The 22,350-nt window shown below is 43.6% G+C and overlaps 1 protein-coding gene across 2 annotated transcripts; it reads right to left on the bottom strand.

The window, feature by feature from the left end:
- Window positions 1-336: 336 nt before the first annotated feature.
- Window positions 337-18,336, bottom strand: ING2 (inhibitor of growth family member 2). 2 transcript variants are annotated; one of them, XR_007514691.1, is made up of 3 exons: window positions 17,741-18,336; window positions 5,321-12,357; window positions 337-4,878 (listed from the first exon to the last, which is right to left on the bottom strand). XR_007514691.1 is itself a non-coding variant. In XM_049864456.1 (2 exons), the coding sequence occupies exons 1-2, from the start codon at window positions 17,916-17,918 to the stop codon at window positions 11,687-11,689; spliced, it is 849 nt and encodes a 282-aa protein (XP_049720413.1). In that variant the 5' UTR covers window positions 17,919-18,336; the 3' UTR covers window positions 337-11,686. The 2 variants fall into 2 exon arrangements, 1 of the variants encoding a protein (XP_049720413.1); XM_049864456.1 differs by having other exon boundaries at window positions 337-12,357.
- Between the last annotated feature and the right edge of the window lie 4,014 nt (window positions 18,337-22,350).

Here is a 22,350-nt window from a genome sequence, read left to right as displayed (position 1 = left end):
TAATGTAAAATTTTACTTGTTTTGGAACCAAAAGCATTCTGGGCTTTTCTCCATTTGAACTAAATGCATCAGTTTTTAAAGTTAGAGAAAGAACGCAATTTCTAAACGCTTCCACGATGTCCTGACAGGTCAATCTCCTGCCAGAAGCATTCAGTTTTACTTAGTAGTATGTACATCATATGTACTTGGCCCAGTCAACATCTTTCTCCTAAGAAAACACACATATGAGAAAGGATGGTATACTGAAAGACCAAAGACACTGAACTGGATGAACAAAAGTTTAATGACATTCATTCAAAAGATATTTATTAAGGGCATTTTGTGTGTAAGCACTGTTTAGGCACTGGAAATACAGCAGTGAACAAAGCAGACACAGCTCTTGCCCCCAAGGAGCTCACATTTTAGTAGGGGGAGACAGTCAAAAAACCAGGTGCTGGGAAGAAAAATAAGAAGTAAAGGGATAGATAACATGTCATTGGAACACTTTCTATTTTTATTGATGTTCTTTCTTTTCTATTTGAATGGTCTCTTTGCACACTGTCTCAAATTTACACGAATTCAAGATTTGTTTAGATTAGTATCACATTAGCAGAATATTAAAAAATTATCTGAGAAGGTTAAGGTAAGATAACCACCCTTTAGTTAGTTTCACATCATATGGCCTTTTTGCTGAGATGCAGTGGGATAAGAGTTTTGATAGCTCAGAGGAACGCAGCACATTCTAGAGCATAAGATAGGAGTCCATGATACAGGGAATGAGTGAAACGGAGGGAAGAGTAAGTGTAAAAGCCTGTGGCTGGAGAAAACTTGGTGTGCTCAGGGAATAGCAAGTAGGTCAGTGTGGATGCCATAGACTGAGAAAAGGTAGAGAGCTAGAAGTCAGCGAGGGAGCTGTGAGCAAGATTGAATGGGGCCCTTTAGACCACCATAAGGACTCTGGATTTCACTATAACATGGGATGCCACTGGAGGGCTTCCTGTAGAAAAGAAACTGATTTGGCTGAATCTCTTTAGCTGCTTTGTGGAAAATAAACGTAAGGCACAAAGATGGAAGCAGGAAGACTAGTCAGAAGGCTGTGACAATGGCAGAGGTGATGGTGGCCTAGATAAATGGAGCAGTAGAAGTGGTGGAAGCTTGTGAATATATTTTAAAGATCGAACTGACAGAATTTGCAGATGAACTGGTTGTGGGGTGTAAGGGAAAGGAGTCAAAGGTGACTCTAAGATCATTGGCCTGAGCAACTAAAAGACAGAGTGGCCATTTACCGTGAAAAGGAAGACTAGAAAGAAGTAGGTTCATGGCTGGGAAAGGATATGAAAATCAGGAGCTAACACCCTAAGGCTAAGATGTCCTTTAGACTCACAAAGGAAACATTGAGAGAGCAACTGGATATTGAAGTTTGGATAGGAGGGCTGAGCTGGTGGTATACATCGTAGAGCCATCTGAGTATCAAAGACGTTTAAAGCCATGAGATGGGATGAGATCACCGAGGGAGTGAGTGTAGATGGAAAAGACTTCTGAAGCCTCTGCATAGGGCCTTCCAGCATCTGGAGGACAGGAAGAAGAGACAGATTAAACAAAACAGAATAAGAAGGAAGTCTGTAAGGTTGGAGAAGAGTCTAGAGCAAATGTACTTTTTACCCTGAAGGCCAAGTAAAGAAAGTATTTTAAGAAAGAGTGATCATTTGTGTGAAATGCCAGCAAGAAAAATGACAGAGAATTAACAATTGAATTTGAGAATGTAAAGGCAGTTTTGTTGGAGTGCTGGTGACAACACCAAGTTAGAGTAACTTCTGGGAAGAATGGAAGGAGAGAAAATGGAGAAAGACAAGAAAAACAGACAATCCTTTTAAGGAGTTCCTCCATGAAGATAAGCAAAACCAATGGGACATAATTGGTACAGGATGTGTAGTAGAGAGTTTTTTGTGTGTTGTTATTGTTTTTTCTTTTTGTTTTTAGTATTGGAAATGATATTACATGCCAATAGAAATAGCGGAAACATGGATAATTCAGAGAGAGGAAATAATTTCAGAAATGATGTTCCTGTGTACAAGGGATTGGCTGTAAGAACTGACAGTCACCCATCATAACGGGATGGAAGGCAGGGAGGCTGGTAGTTCTGGTAGAAACAGCAGGTGGAGATCTCTCATTACCACTTAGTTGTTGTTTTTAATAAAAATAAGTGAGTTCATTAGCTTGAGAGTGTGGAGGAATGAGGAGTACAAGAGGTTTGAAGAAAGAAGAAAAAAACAGAATGGTGGCCTCAGACAGCAAAAGAACAAATTAACTAAGAAAATGTAGGAAGATCATCAGGCAACTTTAAGGGCCTACTTGAGGTTTACGGAAACCCTGGTGGCAGAGTGGTTGAGAGCTATGTCTGCTAACCAAAGCCTTGGCTGTTCAGATCCACCAGGCACTCCTTGAAAACCCTGTGGAGCAGTTCTACTCTGTCTTATAGGGTCGCTACGAGTCGGAAATTACTCGACGGCAATGGGTTTTGAGGTTTAAAATGAATTGAAGGAAACAGCCGTCAGCACAGTTGTGTGTTAGTCTAGCTACTTCTCTGGCTGAAGACCAGTGTAGGCTGAGAGTTGGATTTAAACAGGATTGAAAAACGGAAGGAAACTCTGGTGGCGTAGTAGTTAAGAGCTAAGGCTGGTAATCAAAAGGTCGGCAGTTCAAATCCACCAGGCACTCCTTGGAAACCCTACGGGGCAGCTCTACTCTGTCCTTTAGGGCCACTATGAGTTGGAATCCACTTGAAGGCAAAGGGTTTGGTTTTCAGCAGGAGGGAGGGAGGAGGAGCAAGGAAGTTGAGAATATAGTAGGTGATTAGCCTGACAGATCATGGAATGTGAGCCAAATAAAGTGGCAAAATCCAAGCTGAGAAGGTGGTCAGGTTTGGTGGTAATGTTTTGGAAGTCCTGGTGGTGTTGAAGAGTTGTTCAAATTAAAGTACAAGGAGTAAGCTAGAAAGATAGGAGGTGGTGGCCAGAGGGTAGAACACTTGAAATTGAGTGTTTGTTGTTGTTGTTATAGTTGTTTTGTTTTGGGGAGGGCTTGGGGTTTTGTTTTGTTTTTTTCTTTTGGTAAGAGGTAGATATTTTGGTAACGGCAAAGTCTAAGATAACACTACAGAAGTGAGATAGCACATTTGAGGTGAGAGGGTCAAGGCCTAGGTATTGAACAGATAGTTATCCCTGTCAGGGATCTCTAATATTTTTGCTTTCACATCTCCTAAAATTTATTTTTAAAAACTATGCACATCTCACACATATATATTGACCTGTAAAATGCTTCATGTTAAACTTAAATGATTACAAAAAATGTAATTTCTGGCATATGATCTATACTGGCAATTTAAAATAAAGCCATCATTCTTAAATATATTCAGTGGAATATAATCACCATACATACATTTTTTAAATGTACAGACAGAATTTAACATTGTTTTCCCCCGACGTTGTATGTTCACTCTATTCCCCTACAGAACATCATTCTAACGTAACATTTTTATTCTTGTCATTTATTGACTACCCTATTAAAATTATGTGCAACAAAAGTATACGTGTCTCTAAGTTATAAACTTTTATGAATTGAGTTAGTATTGCAATTATTAGTTCACAGTTGATTAAAACATAAATTTTAATAATTATTAAAAATAGGTAAAACTATACTGAACATGCTTGAGTAAAAGGGGTTTCCTAGTATCAGTAACTGGAGCCCTTCAAACATTCCTTAGGGCACCAAGAAGTTTTTAAAACTCGAGGCAACTAAGTGGATTGCTCTCCAACCTAGTAAGTACATCGTTCAAGTCGTTCAAGACATCACTGAAGGACTGGGAGTACAAAGCTGGTCCTTTTTCACTGTTTTAGAACTTACGGCCCCTTGGCAGCTTGTAAAATTTGAGGTAATGCATCACCATAAGATGGTGGCAGGGTGAGAGCTTTGCCTTTTTTTTTTTTTTTTTGGTAGAATGAGAGGATGATTGCGAACAGAGAAATTCTCCTTCTGCACAATCGCCCTCATGTGGACTTGATAGCGTATTCTTATCCAAATAAACTTTAAAGTAGTCTCAAAATAGCTTTACACTCCAAATAGATTTATAGAGACTGGCAAGAGCCTGTTACACACACACACACGCACTCACACCAAGGCATCAAAACTGCTTTAGCTTAATGATTTAATTACCCTATCCTTCATCGCTATTCATCTTCCTCAACAGCCCGATTTATTAAGAGGTGAAACAAACTAAAGGACATATTTCAGACTCTCTGGCTAAGCTGTGCTAGAAATGGCAAAGTCTGAACCCTGTCAGTGACCCTGTCTGAAGTTATAAGGTTAAACGGAAAACATTCAAGGCAATCAGCTACCCCTTTTCTCCAGAAGTCCTGGGCTTCCCACACAATTTAGGCTTCAGTACTATACACATTTTTTTTTTTTTTTTTACTATACAGATGTTATTTCCCTACCCTTCCACAGAATTCTTTTTACCATGGCATAGTTAAGCAATTTTGTCTTTTCAGTAAACGCATTTTACAGAAACTAATTAATTACTCTGAAATAACAATGAGAATCTCCAAGGAAAACAATTTAGCTCATCTTTACAGGTTCTCGAGCTAGAGAAGCATGACTTAAAGTCCTTATAAACTTCTGAGTCCACTGGGGGCATAAGATTGTTGTCTAGAGCTCCCGTCTCACATCTACCTAATCCACACAGTAATAATAAAATGTGACTTGAATTCAGATCCTCATTATCACTTGCCTTTTGTAGTCCTTGCTTTCCCAGAAATAGGGCCAAGACTATTAACTGTTCTCTTCTGAGTTTCCCTTTCATGCATCCATATGAAATCTAGGCCAAGTCCACCTATCAAGAAACTGAACAAATTATTTTCAAAATTGAGCCGATAGGTTACCTAACCCAATAGATATTTGACACACAACTGTTATTTGAACAGTAGTGTTGTTTGTTGCATTGGATTTGTTTAGGAAGGTTTTAAACATGTACACTCCTCCCAATTAAATGTACCCAACCGAGAATTACTCTCTAATTAAAGTACAGGGCCCTATCCCTGATACCTTAAAACAGTGGTACAAATGGCATCAAGACCACAGTACTGGGGATACGGCAAAGGAGAGGCTGAGGTGTAGCTCCCTATCCAGTATGATTACGTGATATGTTTGAATATGATCCACCCTTTCAAGGTGTAGTTTAGGACAATGTTCTCAAACTGTTTTTGAAAGGACCCTACTTCCTCAGGATCTGAATAGGTATTATAGGAGGAGTGTGGCAAGACCTCTCAGAACCTTTAATATGTACCTTCTAACTCTCCAAGAGGACGATATGGTATGCAAAGTGCCTCAGCTTTCTTTAGCAGATTATTCCAGAGTCCAGGAAACACTTTCGAAAGTCTCATTGGGGGCATAATCTCACTCCAAGGCAAAGGATGTTGCAGAGTTACCACAGGAAGGCTCTCCCAGTTCTGGGCAGATGCTTTTGCAAATTATTTTTTCATATTCTACTTAAATTATCTTTAAATCTTCATATTAATGTCAAAAGGCAGGTCTAAAATGGGAAAATACTTCAAGGCAACAATGAGATACAGTTGGTGCACAGGCAGTATTTGCAGTGATGGGCTCCAGTAAGTTGCCTTTCACGGCGTAGCATTTGCTTCCTTGACCCCCTCAGCAGCACAGAGCTCAGTGGACCTTCACAAGTAAAGCAAAGATTCAACATCAAAAACGGTAAACCGCTTATCTTAATCCTGGGTGTAAAGTACTACAAAAATCTACCTTTACATACTATTTGAAACTCACTGGATTAATCACTTGCTAAAAGTATTTAAGAGAGTACTGCAAACTCCCTCACACATAGCCACACACACGCAAAACCTTTACAAAGTGCTTTACCAAGATCCTAACTCACTCTTGGTAGCTTAAAAGGATAAAAAATCTTATTCTGAGATCTTTAAATGACATAAAATTAGTATCCAAAAAAAAAACTGTTTAACCAATTATTTCCAAAAAATTAAGCTTTTAATCTACCATTGGAAAGTGAAATATAATGAATTTAAAATGAATTTTAATACAGTGAAGGCACATAGAAAAATGCTGTCGACCCCTCTATCCTTTTCCATTCCCTTAACTAGCCATGGGAAAGTTTTATTTTTCACTCTGCAATTAGAAAAGTGCTGGATTGTCAATTTCACTAAATTACACCTTAAATTTAGTCAGAATTATCCCAAAGGAACAGTAAACTGATGTAGAAAACATTGTATGCAATATTCAAATGCCACAAATTCAAAGCCAAAGCTATTACAAAGTCTTACAGTCAAACCTTTCAGTCACTATTTTGCTACAGTGCTTTACAGATATTTTTCTAATCTTAAGAATTACTTTTTTTTTTTTTCAAATTGATGAGAAATGAAAGTTTACAACCAAGAAGTTCATAGAAGAAAATTTCTAATATTTGGGGGATGTTGCCATGTCTTAAAAAGGAACAAAAGAGCATTATAAGTCAGTACTGAAGGTTTGGAATTGCTATATTATATATTTTTCTTCCTTGGTAAGTAGAACCACAACAGGTTTTCCTATTGGTACCAAAATCATTACTTCCCATTGAGGGTAAGAGTCCACTTTACTAATTTAACCCCTGACCACCTGTAGAGAAACTGAACAAATTATTTTCAAAATTGAGCTGATAGGTTACCTAACCCAACAGATATTTGACACACAACTGTTATTTGAACAGTATTGTTGTTTGTTGCATCAGATTTGTTTATGTGTGGGAAGTTTCTAAGATTAGTGGGCTGTATAAATCAGGGCTCTGGTCAAACAGTCCTTAGATCTTGCTGTTCAAAGCGAGTATATACCAAAACACTGACATATGAACAGAGTTAAAAATGGGGAAGGAAAAAAAATCCACATATTAAAAAACCATTCACCGAAGCACAAGCATTAGGCCCTCTCACAATCTATTTATTATTAATCTAGGCAAATTTGACCAAATGATTTTTCAAAACACAGCAAATTAAAAGAGGGATACAAGCTACTAGGCAGACAGCTTTAGAAGCTAGAAGAATGAAAAACTTTAAAAGCAGCCAAATTTATTTTAAAAACCAACCAAAAAAAACAAAACCTACTGCCGTCTAGTGATTCTGACTCATAGCAACCCTATAGAACAGAGTAGAACTGCCCCGTAGTTTCCAAGGAGTGCCTGGCAGATTCAAACTGCCAAACTCTTGGTTAAGAGCTATAGCACTTAACCACTACGCCACCAGGGTTTCCTTTTAAAAACCAGTCGGAGGCAAATAGTCCCTTGTACTGGAGAAAGACTTAAGGATGTCATTGTATAATGACATGGTGCTGAGTCCAAGAATGCCTACGTTAAACACTTGCTTATATCTTACGATACCCCACCCGTCTGTCAGTCTGACATCGTGGTGGCTTGTGTGTTGCTGTGATACTGGAAGCTAGGCCACTCTATTTCGAACACCAGCAAGGTCACCCATGGTTGGACAGGTTTCAGCAGAGCTTCCAGACTGAGACAGAGTAGGAAGAAAAGCCTGGTGATCTATTTCTGAAAATTAGCCAGTGAAAGCCCTATGGATCACAACAGAGTACTGTGAGACTGGACTCAAACGTGCCGACCATCATGAAGGTAGTGCAGGACCAGGCAACATTTTATTCAGTTATATGTGAGTCCGAGCCCACTCATCGGCAGCTAACAACATGTCCTACTACAATTCAAAATGGATTTAAGGGCATATTTAAGGCAGGAAATTTTTCATCCAATGCATTTAAAATCTGAATAATTAGTGCTTATAGCTGCCAAACAATCCCAAAGACTCTGCTATACTAAAAATCCCATTCCTTCAGTGTTCATGACAGACATGAACATGTTACTGCTAACCAATTTGCAAAAAATTTGGAATGAAATTTTGTTTTTTATACTGGAGACTGCAAAGTCAAGAATCCACAAGCAAGTAACTGAGGAAGTTAGCTGGATAATTCTGAGAATTTTTTTCAGGTCTGCAATGCTGGGCTCAAAAGCAGTGGTATGACAAGGTCGGCCCAGGAAAGCTCTCTCAACTCACAGAGGCGCTCAAAACTCTTCAGTGACTTCCCAGATTTTCTGCCAGAGCTCCTAAGGGCACTTTGCACCCTGTGCTCCAACGCTCTGCTTGCCCTAGGCAAACTGCAAGCTCGTTCTCCTCCGCGTCTGAATCCTTGCCTGCCTCCCTATACACTTCCTTCCGGTCCCTGCTCAAAGATCACTTCCTTAGAAAGACCGTGTTCAACCACCATAATTAAAAAACTCACCCTCCTTTCCCTTCATCTTCTATCCCCTCTTTATTCTTCCCTTTACTATTACCTGATATTATAGATATCTGACTCTCCTACTAGAATGATTTTTTTTTTTTTCTCTTGTTATATCAGCAATGCTTAGAACAGCTTGGAAACCTTGGTGGCATAGTGGTTAAGCGGTACAGCTGCTAACCAAAAGGCTGGCAGTTTGAATCTACCAGGCACTCCTTGGAAGCTCTCTGGGGCAGTTCTACCCTGTCCTGTAGGGTCTTTGAGTCCCAATCAATGGCAACCGGGTTGGTTTGGTTTTTGCTTAGGACAGCGCCTGAGGGGGAAAAAAACAGCACCCAAGTATCTGTTCAATAAATGAACATGGCTACACGCTGGCAAGGAACTCTGGTGGTGCAGCGGTTAAGCACTCGACTGCTAATGGAAAAGTCGGGGATTTGAACTCACCAGCTGCTCTGCAGAGAAAGATGTGACACTCTGCTTCCTAGAGATACAGCCTTGGAAACCCCTCGTGGCAGCTGTACTGTGTCCTGTAGGGTTGTTGGAATCCAGTGCATGACACACGACAGCATGATCGTGGGACTGCTCAGAAGGGGTGAGCTCTCCTGTATCTATCAGTACTTACACGTTTCAATGAGCCCTGGTAGCGCACTGGTTAAGAGCTATGAGTGCTAACCAAAAGGTCAGCAATTCAAATTCACCAGTAGCTCCTTGGAAACCCTATGGGGCAATTCTGCTCTGTCTTATAGGGTCACTATGAGTTGGAATTGACTTGACAGCAATGGGTTCGGTTTTTTTTTTTTGAAACACGTTTCAGTGAGCCCTGGTGGCGCACTGGTTAAGCGCTCAGCTGCCAACTGAAAAGCCATTGGTCCAAACACGCCAGCTGCTCTATGGGAGAAAGATGTGGTAATCTGCTTTTGTGAAGATCACTGCCTTAGGAACCAATGAGGCAGTTCTACCCTGTCCTATGGGGTCACTATCAGTTGGAACCAATTCCACTGCACACAACAACACATATGCTTCAGAGACACACAAATCTGAAGATGGAGACTCCACCAGGTGTTTTCAATAGGTTGAAATTTCTGGTCTATGGCAGTGGTTCCAAAACTCTTCTGTACATTAGATTCACCTGGGATCTTTTAAAACATTCTAAAGATAAAGCCACATCCCAAATGCATTTGGTCACATTTCCTGGGGGTGGTGCACAGGTGCTGGTGTCTGTATGCACCTTTCTGAAGCTCTGGAGGTAATTCCAATGGAGGTAAGTCTGGGAATCACTGGCATGTGGTATAAGTGGTAACCACGAGATAGTATATGAGACTTTAACGCTTAAAATAATTCCCAGTCATAATGTTACACAAACTTAAGACTTCTATCTCCTATGTGGTATAGAAACAAACAGAAATTCATAGAAATAAATCTGTTTCAAACATTAGGTCTCACAGAGAGCACATCTTCCAGGGCCTTCCAGGTTTGTTCTCCTGTCAAGTCTAATCCAAAGCTGGGCACTTCTATTAGCAAGTTTTTGTTTTTTTTTCCATATGCTGAGGCAAATTTATGTATGAAAACATCTACATACACCACATGTGAATGCTTTTGGAGGCTTTGGACACAATGATATTTTAATGGTGTCAGGTAAACAGCCACAATCAGTCAAACAAAATGTTATTGTCTCAGGAGAGAAAAGGATTTCTTTACATTACAACTCAACTAAATTACAATAAAATAAATTCTTAGTCACGCCGCCCAATATTTCTTGCTCAAGAATATAATCAACTGGCTCTAGTCATCAATCAAAATATCCTTAAGATACAAACTAATCAAATATTGTATATTTACCCTGTCCCTAAGCTCACCTTTAAACTTCGGTTTTCATACCTTGGACTGAAGGACAAAATTAATGAAAGAAAAAAATGAGTCATCTCATTATTAAATTCCTAAAATCCTCACTACAGTGCAAATATGATGGATTTGAAAAGAGCCTTGGAGATACTTAAGCCAACCTCATTTTACAAATAAGTGACCTGACACTCAGACAAGATGAAATGACATGCCTAAGAGTCACACAGGAGAGTAAGCAGACAGGGTTTTTTAAATGTTAATTAATAATCAAGATCATCAGATTAGGAAGAAACAAGGAATAGAAAACATGTTACACATAGATCTAAGGGGCAGCCAGTCCACTACCCGGCAAAGAACAACAACAACAAAAGAAAATCCAAACACATGGAGGTGTATCTGTCAAGTGCTGATCCTTAAAATACTAGAATCTTGGAAAATTCAATTTACAAATACATTATTAATTGCATTGTTATAATGAAATAAGTTCACTCAAGGTGAAAACATCAAACAGCACCAATATCAGAAAGTTATGAAGGTAAATACGCTATTAATTAAAATAATATATAATCACTGATTGGGACAGAAATGAACTATCACCACTAGAAAAAGTATTTAAAACAACTGTTTGACAGAAACGCAGTATTTAAAGACTAATATATGCCCTTTCTCACTAATAGGACTGTGGCTAGATATCCCAGCAGTGGGTCACATGGGAAAAATTATTAAATAAGATTCTCAACCTTGAACCATGATACTGCATAACATAAATTTTGCCAGTATAAACCAATGGCAGTGTTTCTGGTATTCTAACGACTCTTAACTGTCCCAATTAAAACAAAGCAAAACAAAAAACAACTCCCTTTATTAAACACTTAAACGTATCTATGAAGCAGCAGCAAGGCCGGACAAATGGGGTACTGACAGTGCATCAAAATGCTACCAAGGAAAAAACAGCAGCAAATACTCTAGTAAGAGCACACTATTCCACATGGAATCCCAAATGATTCTTATCTCCAGTTCCTTAAACTCCTGGAAGACTAGAGATGAGCAAGTACACGAATAAATGGAACTAAGGAGAAAAAAGCTCTAAATGGGATAGTGTTCGTATTTTAAATTATCCAAGATAATTTGATGCTTACAGAGAAATCCAACTATATCTAGATTTTTTAAGTATGTAGAACTACAATGGTAGGAAAACTTTGGTGTTTGCCCAAAAAATAACACTGCGGTTTTAAGTGAAAATGAAATAGGCATAGTTTGTGAAGTTTTTATAATGTTCACACCACCCTCTCCCTAATTCCCTGTTCTTTTCATCAGGTGATCTGAAGACTACCTGGTTTAAAATATTTGGTAATTCTGTGCAGAAAATTAAGATCACGGACAAAGTACAACAACTTTTAATACACCATCAATACTAATGATTAAAAATTATTGCATAGTCTTATGCATTGACCCTAAAACATTTTCTGAAAGTAAACAAATTATATAAAAGACAAATAACCCTTTAAAATGTAGATGGCCTTTACTACCTCGATCTTCTATCCTTTTTTGTCTTTTCAGTACTTTTGTCCATTGTTTTCTCATTATCTCCCCTGCACTTTGGGCAATACCATTTCCCCTTTGGTTTATAGGTAAGTGAAACACATGAGAAGTGAAACCATTCAATTGGACACTGTTCATTGTCACATCCTATCATTTCCCCGTAAGACACCTGGTTACATAAACAGTATGTAGGTTCATTGGGATCTATTGCAAACTCAACAGGTGAAGCTTCCCTTTCCTGTTTGGCCTTGGAACGTTTCTTTTTCTTGGCTGATTTGGATTTCTTTTCTTTAGGTGGCTGATCATCACAGTCTTCAACCCCATTTGTCATATGACATAAATCACGGCTTTCACTGGTTCTCTGTCTGCGGGGTCTTCTTGAAGATCTTTCTGGTTGGCTGGAATCCATCTTTGCTTTATCTGAGGCTCTTTCACTCTCAGCAGGATCTTGAAAACACTGTGAATGTAACTCCATTTGTCTTGCCCGATTTTCTACCAATTCGAGCATCTGTGTGACAATCTGAATTTTTTCATCTCCCAGTTCTTGACTATTGATTAGTGCTCTCTGGAGATGCTGCTGTAGACGTTTTTTCTGGTTTAAATCTTCTTCTTTTTTGTATCTTTCATAGACATCATCAATTTCCTTTAATGTTTCTAAAAAAAGGAAAAGAAAAATCAGAACATCATCATGTGCTAACGCAAAAGATTTTTCAAGTTATTTTTCACAGAATTGGTAAAGTTAGAACTGAAATCATAAAACCATACTTCTCTATGGTACGTATACATTAAAAACATTATTTCCCTTACAAAGGATGTTATCCAATATGAAAATATATATTTAAGATAAACTAGTGAAAAGAAAGAACACAAAACTCTAATACCCATTAATCTATATTTTAAAAAAAGGAGCTGTGTGGGTATTTAATAATGAAAAACTATTTCACATAGGCAGCAACACTGTAGGCCGCTTTAGAGTTTCCCTAGTGTCATATCACCTATACCTCATTTGAACCTCAAAACAGTCCTATATAGAAAATTGGCACAGCTCTCAAACTTGAAAAGGTTCCAGGACTAAACAACAGGTTAGTGTCCAACTGTGTTTACAGGATTTACAGTTCAATCAATGGCTTGCTCCATGACTCCAGAGATATTCTATGCCTTTACTCTCGTACCATATCCCTAGACATTCTTAAACAAAACAGACATAAGTTTTAGCTTCCTGTCATGTTAGTTTTAATAACTCTTTTATTTTAGAATCACATGGGACACTCCGAAAATCAAACTACTTCCAGCGTAGGTGCAGGGTCTGGCATCAACTAACAGAGTCACTAATAAAATTACAGTAAGGTCAGCATTGGATCACTCAGCCTTTTGGAGATAACTCAGCAGTTGGTTTTAAGCTGTTTAAACTGCTGATGTAAGTATTGTATAGCAGGCAGGACACTCATTTAAATCAAATAAAAGTGGCTGAAACACTAGAAAGTATAAAAAAATAAGGAAATGTAGTTTCAAATGTCATAACAAATTTACTTAAAATGTGTTTTATTCAAATTACATCTTATCCTTAACAGATAAAATAATGCTAACTGAAAGAGTTCAGTCTAACTAAAAAGTAGAGAAACAAAAAATAACATACTATTGTTATATATTCCAATATTGCTTATTACTCTAAAGATGAGAGCAGGAAAGTTAGAAAAGTTAAATTCATACACTGGGACTGTGTGTGAGGTGACACAAAGCAAATATTCAATACAACTCTTATGAACTAGCTCCTCCCTGAACCTGCGGATATTCATACTTGATGGACACATGACGAAGTATCACCAGATTTAGGGTACCCATCCCTGGTGGCACAATGGTTAAGTGCTCGGATGCTAACCAAAAGGTTGATGGCTCAAACCCACCCAGCAGCTCTGTGGAAGACCTGGTGATCTGCTTCTGTAGAGATTACAGCCAAGAAAACCCTATAGGGCAGTTCTACTCTGTCCCATGGGGTCACTATGAGTTGGAACCAACTTAACAGCACCCAACAACAACATAACGCATACCCTATTTTTGAACAAAGCTCCTATCTGTCTTATTTGCCCAGTGAGGCACCTAAGTGGATTTTTTAATAACCTAATTTTCCTCCAGGAAAAGTAAGGAAACTAGATGCTTTCCCCTAAAGCATAGAAAATTTGAGGATTAATGGTAAATTTCATTTCAAATATCCTATATTTAATAATCAAAAGTTAGAAGCTAATTACAATACGTATCATACCAGCACATTGATACTGTTGCTGCTGTTAGATGCTGTCAAGTCAGTTCACACTGATAGTGACCCTATTACAGCAGAATGAAACACTCCCTGCTCCTGCTGTCCTCACAATCATTGCTATGCTTGAGCCCACTGTTGCAGCCGGTGTGTCAATCCATCTCCTTGAAGATCTTCCTTTTTGCCATCCTCCCTTCCAAGAAGCATTCTGGCTGTACTCCTTCCAAGACAGATTTCTTCATTCTTCTGGCAATTCATGGTATATTCAATATTCTTCGCCAACACCATAATTCAAAGTCATCAACTCTTCTTTGGTCTTCCAGGTTTTGCATGAATATAAGGTGAATGAAAATACCATGGCTTGGGTGCGCTGATACCACCCATCAGGGTCGAGTTGATAGCGACCCTATAAGACAGCAGAACTGCCCCATAGAGTTTCCAAGGAGCAGTTGGTGGACTCAGACTGCCAACCTTTTGGTTAGCAGCCAAGCTCTTAATCATTGTGCCACCAGGGCTCCTCTCATCGACACATGAGATAATAATTCATATTTTTAAAAAGACACCTTTATTACATAGTGGAAAAAAAGAAATTGACATTTATTTAGCCCCTTTATTTGCGAAAGACATTACTTCCCCATGGGAAGAAACTGAAGCTCAAGAGGTAAAAACTCCTGACTTTGATCTCTAACTCAAAATTTTATGCACTTTTTACAAAGCCACATTGAAGACACGCAGTTACAAATAAAATTTTAGTTCAAAAGTTGTTACTTATCTACGGAATTATGAACAAAAATACTGGAACAAAAGAAGTCCTTAATAGCCGTATCCCATAGTAAATACCTCGTTCAATTGTGAGACTGTTTTCTTCTATTTTAAAGGTTCTTCAGTAATTTTTGAAAGTGTCTCTAATAGGTAGGAAGAAAATTTGTCTATACAATTCATATCAGTACTAATACCTTTTTCCCGTAAGAGATCAGTCTTATCAGCCGTACCGGTTCAGAAGACAGAAATAAATTACGGATCCAAAAACAAAGACCTAAATGCAGGCCAGAAAATGTCATCCCAGAAGTGGGCTCCTTTAGAGGCTAAATCATAAAACTAGAGACTTGTCTAGGAAAACAGAGAAGGATCCAAGAAATTATCTTTAAAGTCTGAATAGGTGTTTTTCCATTATGTAAAAGGTTTGTTCCTAGGTTTAGGGTTAAATTAGACGCATAACGACTCTTCCTTTATTCTTCTCCCCTGGTAGAACTTCGTCCACCAAGAGTGGACGAAAAACGATACTCTATAAGAAAGGCTGGAGTCCTGACGGCACAGTGGTTAAGAGCTACAGCGAGCTAAGGCTGCTAACCAGAAGGTGAGCAGTTCGAAGCCAACAGTTGCTCCTTGGAAACCCTAAGGGGCAGTTCTACTCCGTCCTACAGGGTCACTAGGAGTCCGAATCGACTCGACGGCAACGGGTACGGTAAGAAAGGTTGGTTTTCTGTCCCAGCTTCTTGGGTCTGACCACAAATGGTGGTTTTCCCTTAATCACTTTAACTCGTTGAAGAAGAAACCGAGGGGAGTGACGAGACGCCAGGAGGTTGCCCAGTCAACCAACCCATTTCCGCCTGGGGCCCGGAAGAGACGCGGTGCTAGGATCGACGACGGTCCCAGCAGTCGTGTCCCCGTCGTGATTGAGGGATTGGGAAGCAGAGCCGAAAACCCACAACAAACATGTCCTAAAACCCAACACTGGCTTCTGTCGGGCAGGGAGGGGAACGGCCTCTTCTGTCCCCCAACCAGCCACCTCAGCCCCAGCCCTCCTGCGAGCAGCCATTTTCGTGGCCGGCGGGAGCGCGCGCCCGCGCCCGCACGTACGTCAGTCCCGCAGGCCCCGCCCCCAGGGGCCAGGAGGCCGTCCCCCAGCACACACTCCGGTCCTGGCCCTGCGGGGGACCCCTCCCCTGGTAACCACTTGGTTTAAGGAGCTGGAAAAGGTGCGGCGCTCAGCAGCCCGAACTTTCGCTGAGGAGCGAGCGGGGGAACAGACTCCTCCATCTCGGAGTCGGGGGCCAGGGATGTGGAGGGGCGGCCTCCCCTCGCCCTCTGCCCTCCCGAGGTGGGGGCCGGCACACCACCGACGCCAGCGGGAGCCCCGCGCCTGGCTGCACACTCCCCGCGGGACAGGAGGGTCTGCGGCACCGGGCAGGCAAGGGCCGGGACAGATGTCTGCAGCTTAAGATGGCTGATTCCCCTCCACGGCAGCTGCGGCCGCTGGGTCTGCAGCGGGACTGACGGGGGCCCTCACCCCCACCCGAGACCCTTCACCTCCACCTCTGAGACCCCTCACCCCCACCCGAGAGCCTTCACCTCCACCCGAGACCCTTCATCCCTATCCCTGAGACCCTTTACTCCCACCCCTAAGACCCCTCATCCCCACCCGAGAGCCTTCACCTCCACCCGAGACCCTTCATCCCTATCCCTGAGACCCTTCACCCGCACTCCTGAGATCCCTCACCCCCACCCCTGAGACCCTTCACTCCCACCCCTAAGACCCCTCATCCCCACCCGAGAGCCTTCACCTCCACCCGAGACCCTTCATCCCTATCCCTGAGACCCTTCACCCCCACCCGAGAGCCTTCACCTCCACCCGAGACCCTTCATCCCTATCCTTGAGACGCTTCACCCGCACCCCTGAAACCCCTCACCCCCACCCCTGAGATCCCTCACCCCCACCCGAGACCCCTCGCCCCCACCCCTGAGACCCCTCACCCCCACCCCTGAGACCCCTCACCCCCACCCCTGACATCCTTCACCCCCACCCCTGAGACCCCTCACCCCCACCCCTGAGATCCCTCACCTCCACCCCTGAGACCCCTCATCCCCACCCGAGAGTCTTCACCTCCACCCCTGAGACCCCTCATCCCCACCCGAGAGCCTTCACCTCCACCCGAGACCCTTCATCCCTATCCTTGAGACGCTTCACCCGCACCCCTGAAACCCCTCACCCCCACCCCTGAGATCCCTCACCCCCACCCGAGACCCCTCGCCCCCACCCCTGAGACCCCTCACCCCCACCCCTGAGACCCCTCACCCCCACCCCTGACATCCTTCACCTCCACCCCTGAGACCCCTCACCCCCACCCCTGAGACCCCTCACCCCCACCCGAGACCCCTCACCCCCACCCCTGAGATCCTTCACCTCCACCCGAGACCCCTCACCCCCACCCCTGAGATCCCTCACCTCCACCCCTGAGACCCCTCATCCCCACCCGAGAGTCTTCACCTCCACCCCTGAGACCCCTCATCCCCACTCGAGAGCCTTCACCTCCACCCGAGACCCTTCATCCCTACCCCTGAGACCCCTCACCCCCGCCCGAGACCCCTCACCCCCACCCCTGAGACCCTTCACCCCCACTCCTAAGACCCCTCATCCCCACCCCTGAGATCCCTCACCCCCACCCGAGACCCTTCACCTCCACCCCTGAGACCCCTCATCCCCACCCGAGAGCCTTCACCTCCACCCCGAGACCCCTCATCCCCACCCGAGAGCCTTCACCTCCACCCCGAGACCCCTCATCCCCACCCGAAATCCCTCCCCAAGTCCCCGCCGACGGCCCCGGGGGGACGGAGGGCCACGAGTCCGCCCCCAGCCCCTGTTCGGCTGCCTGCACTGCAGACCGCGGCTCCGCACTCGGCGACCGTCACGCCAGGGAGGGAAAGCGGCGCTCGCCAGGCGGGCGCGCCCGCAGGCCGGCCGGTCCGCTGAGGGGAGGACCGCACGGCCGCCGCGGCCCCTACCTTGATACTTGTTGTCCAGCTCCCGCAGCACAGACACGTTCCTCTGCATGTCGTGGGGCAGCGACTCCACACACTCCAGGTAGTCCTGCACGTAGCAGGTGAGCAGCCGGCTCCGCTCGCCGCTCAGGAGGGCGGCCGACGAGTACAGCTGCTGCTGCTGCTGCTGCTGCCCCAACATCCTGCCGCTGCCCGCCGCCGCCGCCGCCCCCGCATCCAGCGGCCACACATGCACCAGCGACGGCCGCCGCCGACGCCCCGCTCGGCAGCCCGGCGCGCCGGGGACAGCGGCGCGCTGCGAGGGCTCCGCCGAGGCCCCGATCCCCGCTCCCCCCGAGAGAAGCCTCGCTCCCCGCCCCCGCGGGAGCGAGCCCCGGGGCGGGGCGAGGTCGCGGTCCCCTCCTTCCTCTCGTCCCTCCCCGGGAAGAGAGCCGCGGGGAGCCCCCGGCGGAGCTGGCGCCGGGTCCCGGGCCTCGGTGCTGCCTGTCCCCCTCAGAGTCCCCAGATGCGGCCGATGCCGTCCGGAAGTTCGGACCCCTGACGAGCCCCTCACCGCCCGCTCGTCTCCCAATCACCCTCCGCGCCTGTCGGCGAGTCGCCCTGGGCCGCCCCCGCCCCTCAGCCCGCAGCCGCCTCTGCGCCTGCGCAGGACTCATTCCTAATATGGGCCGGGGCCCGCCCCTCCCGCCCCGCCTGCAGGTTCGCATTCTCCCGCCTTCCCTCTGCCGCTCGGGTGATTGGTCCGTCAGCTCTTGGTCGGGTGTGGACCGGGCGGCCAAACGGCAGGCTGCGCCCCGCCCCCCCTTAAAGGGGAAGCGCTGTCAAGCCCGCCCCTTCGCTCAGCGTCTGAATGGGACCCGAGAGGGGAGGTGGCTGACTTCCTCCTGCCATCCCTCCCACTGGGAGGGGGAAACTTGGCCCAGCTTACCCGGCCATCAGGGGGATCTAGCGCCGCCCCTCGTGAGCTTTAAAGGCAGCCGCAGGCTAGGACCTGGCGAGAGGCCTGCGCAGAGTGCGGCCCGGCGTGCAGCGGGGCGGGCTCCCGGCATGCACGGCGGCGCTCTTCCCGCGGCTGGCGCCGGCGGCCTCTGGCCTCCCTTTGCTGGGTTTCTCCTGCTGGGACTTTGGGCTCCCGGAGCAACCGGGCTCTAATCCGGGAGGTAGGCGGTGCCCTTCCCCGCCCCTAGCCTTTTCTGTATGTTTTTCTCCGCAAGTGTTAAGTCTCCCTCCCGGCCTTAAGCGTGGTTTCGCGCTTCCTCAGACGCTGGAGCGCTCCAGGCGCCGAGTTACGGTTCCTGTTCTGTCGACCCTACCCCACTCCAGGAGCCTCCTATTTAGTTTAGGGAGAAGGGGTGCAAGACTCCATCTGTCCGGGACACATGTTTCTCCCACCCGAAAACCCACTGCCGTGGAGTGGATTCCGACTCCCAGCGACCCCATAGGACAGAGTAGAACTGCCCACAGGGCTTCCAAGGCTTCATCTTTACGGAAGCAGACTGTCCCACAGACCACCTTGAAAAAAGCAAAACCTTTTTCGCGGTGCAGAACGTGTAAGCATTTAACGTCGGGCGAGAACTGAACTGGCAGAGTGAGGGGCACATCACCTTCCATCTCATTTTAACGACTTCTACCCTAGGACTCGACCCGCCTGCGCACGACAACCCGAGGACTAACACGCACGAGGTCGCTGAGGGAAGCGAGAAACGCAGATGGGAGTAAAACCTTAATCAGGAATCATGCTCATGGCCTTATCAAAGTGATCGACTGTCAGGTTTTAACCTCTGTATAGCGTTCAATGAAATGCCCAGCAGAGGAGCCAGTTTTACTTACAGATGGGCTCTAAAGATATATGTGTGTTTTCTAAAGAAATGGGTATAACTAGAAGGAACACCCAAAGAGTTTTAATGGAATGCCTATGTAAACAAACCTTTTTTTTTTATTGTGAGTAGTATTTTTTGAGTGGAAGATGTGAGTGGGTGGTGAATTTAGATTTTCTTATTTTCAGTTTATTTACAACCCAAAAAACCAAAACCAAACCCACTGCCATCGAGTCGATTCCGGCTCATAGTGACCCTATAGAACTGCCCCATGGAGTTTCCCAGGAGCGTCTGGTGGATTTGAACTGCGGATGTCTTGGCTCGCAGCAGTAGCACTTAACCACTAGACCACCAGGGTTTCCTTGTTTACAACAGTGCACCATTATTTTGACCTATTCAGAGCGCTTTTAAAAACAGCTGTTAATACTGAATAAATATTGACATGCTAGAGTCCCTAAAAGGCAAAGAGAAATCTAAATCTTGATCTAGAGGAAATTTTCAGGGAATTCCACGTCTTGGAAACAACAAAAAATATTGAGAAAGACTGGGAGATTGTGTCGATTATCCTGTGACACTGAGATTTTGACTGCTTGAGTGATAAGGCAACCGTTCGCTCTGTGTATTGTATTTCTGGGAACAGTCTTTGAGTTTTATTGTTGTTATTCTTTCAGTCTTTCAGATTAAGCAGCCAGATCTTGTCAAAAACAAGTCGCCGGTAAGAATTGAATTTTTTTGGTTTTTACCTGAACCCCACTATTTTGGTTTCCTCACAGGTTGGAATCAGCTAGTTATTTACTGAAGGCACCAAAATAATGCAAGTTGTTTTGTTATTTATTCAGGTTAGACACAGAATGGACCTATGGGTTTTATTCATTCTGACAAGTGACCTGCAGGCAGATATGGTGCTTAGAAACTAGAAGTGAGAAGAGGCAGAGATCCAGAATGCCTAGACTACTTGCTCCAGGAACCTAGAGCAAGATGAAAGGGAGGAAGGTTAGTAAGGGATAGAAGACTATTTAATAGCATTGTCTTCATCTTTCATAATGTTGTTCAACAGGGTGAAAGTAAACAAAAAATTAAAATAAATATTTTTCAGCTGTATTGGCCTGAACCTATAAAGTACACTTAATATGTGTGTGAGAGAGAGAATTATTTCAAACATGTGATTTTCTTGCTGTATCAACTTACAAGGTTTGCTCAAAGGCTCATTCTTGCCCATGCTTGTGAAAGCAGCCGAGGTGAGGAAAGTACTTACAAGGGAAAAAAAATCACCATACCCTCCAAACCCAACACTTGACCTTGGTTATTTATTAATGTTTTTTTTCTTCTTAGTAGTCTCTTAACTGGAAATGTTGAGCCTTTTCAGAATAGGTTTCCTTATTCTCTGCTAAATACAGAATTAAAAAATCCCCAGTTCTCTGCCACATAGAAGTTAATTGGTGATAATTAACCCTATGAATAAAGCGAAGAGGCAGCTTATTTGCTGTTCATTTTATTTTCCATTATAAAACAGCCCTAAAGAAAGATAGAATAAACTTCAAAAATATAAATCCAAACCAAGTCCGCTGCCATTGAGTCAATTTTGACTTATAGCAACCCTATAGGAGAGAGTAGAACTGCGCCATAGGGTTTCCAAGGCTGTAATCTCTACAGAAGCAGACCGCCATATCTTTCTGGCAGGGAGTGGCTAGTGCGTTCAAACCCCAACCTTTCGGTTAGCAGCCGAGCATTTAACCACTGTGCCACCAAGGCTCCTCCAAAAGTATATATAGCCAATATTATTTATAACCCTCCCTACTCCCTTATCCTTGCTGGATTATTATCACTCTGTCTGTAAATACTTTAAATATAATGGGTGAGAGCAATTCTCTTTAAAAAAATATATCAACTATACCCTTATCTCACCTAAAAAATTTTCTTAGTATCATTTAATATCTAGACAATTCAGATTTCTCCATTGTGTCAGTAATTTTTTTTTATGCATGATTTGATCAACAGGATCCAAATAAGCTCCACTTTTTCATTTGGTTGACGAGGTCTTTTCTAAACCAGTTAAAAAAAAGTTAGAGGCAGTTAATTGCCTATGTAATTCAGTGAAGCAGATAAGAGTACTTTTCTAAGGAAGATATTTGGATAGTTGACAAGCACTTTTATAAATATGGGTGGATTCAAGGAAATTAATCACTTTAAAGGGTATCCTCATATTAAAAGCTGACCAGTTGGTAACCTGCTTTAGAAATGTAATTGTATGTAATGCAAACAAATAAATCCCTAAAAATCTAGTAGGTGTTTGCATTAATTTAGAGTGTAATTTGTCATAGAATGTCCAGTGAAGGATTTTAAATTGTATTGAAAAAACCAAAACTTTAAATCAGTTCATTACTACAATTGGCAGGTAACAAAACAAAAAACTTAATATTTTGCACCTCCACTGAGCTCAGCTTTAAAGCGTTTTTATTGCTATTTTATATAAGTAAATACACACTAATTGTAGAAAAAATAGAAAAGAGGTAAAAGAAGATACATAAAAATCACTACAAACTGGAGATAACTCTTCTCATTATTTCAGTATAGTTGTTGCACCCTGTTGAGTTCATTTCAACTTAGTGACCCTACAGGACAGAGTGGAACTGCCCCGTACAGATTTCTTAGGCAGGAGGAGATCGCCAGGTCTTCTCTCCCCCAGAGCTGCTGGTGGGTTCAAACCACTAACCTTTCATTAAGCAGCCGAGCTTAACCATTGCGCCACCAGGGCTCCTTTCCATATACCTACTGAGATGTAATTCTATTCTAGCA

The sequence above is a fragment of the Elephas maximus genome, chromosome 21 (genome assembly GCF_024166365.1).
Source record: "Elephas maximus indicus isolate mEleMax1 chromosome 21, mEleMax1 primary haplotype, whole genome shotgun sequence".
In the NCBI taxonomy this organism is placed as follows: Eukaryota; Metazoa; Chordata; class Mammalia; order Proboscidea; family Elephantidae; genus Elephas; species Elephas maximus.
This window is presented reverse-complemented; position numbering and strand designations above follow the sequence as displayed.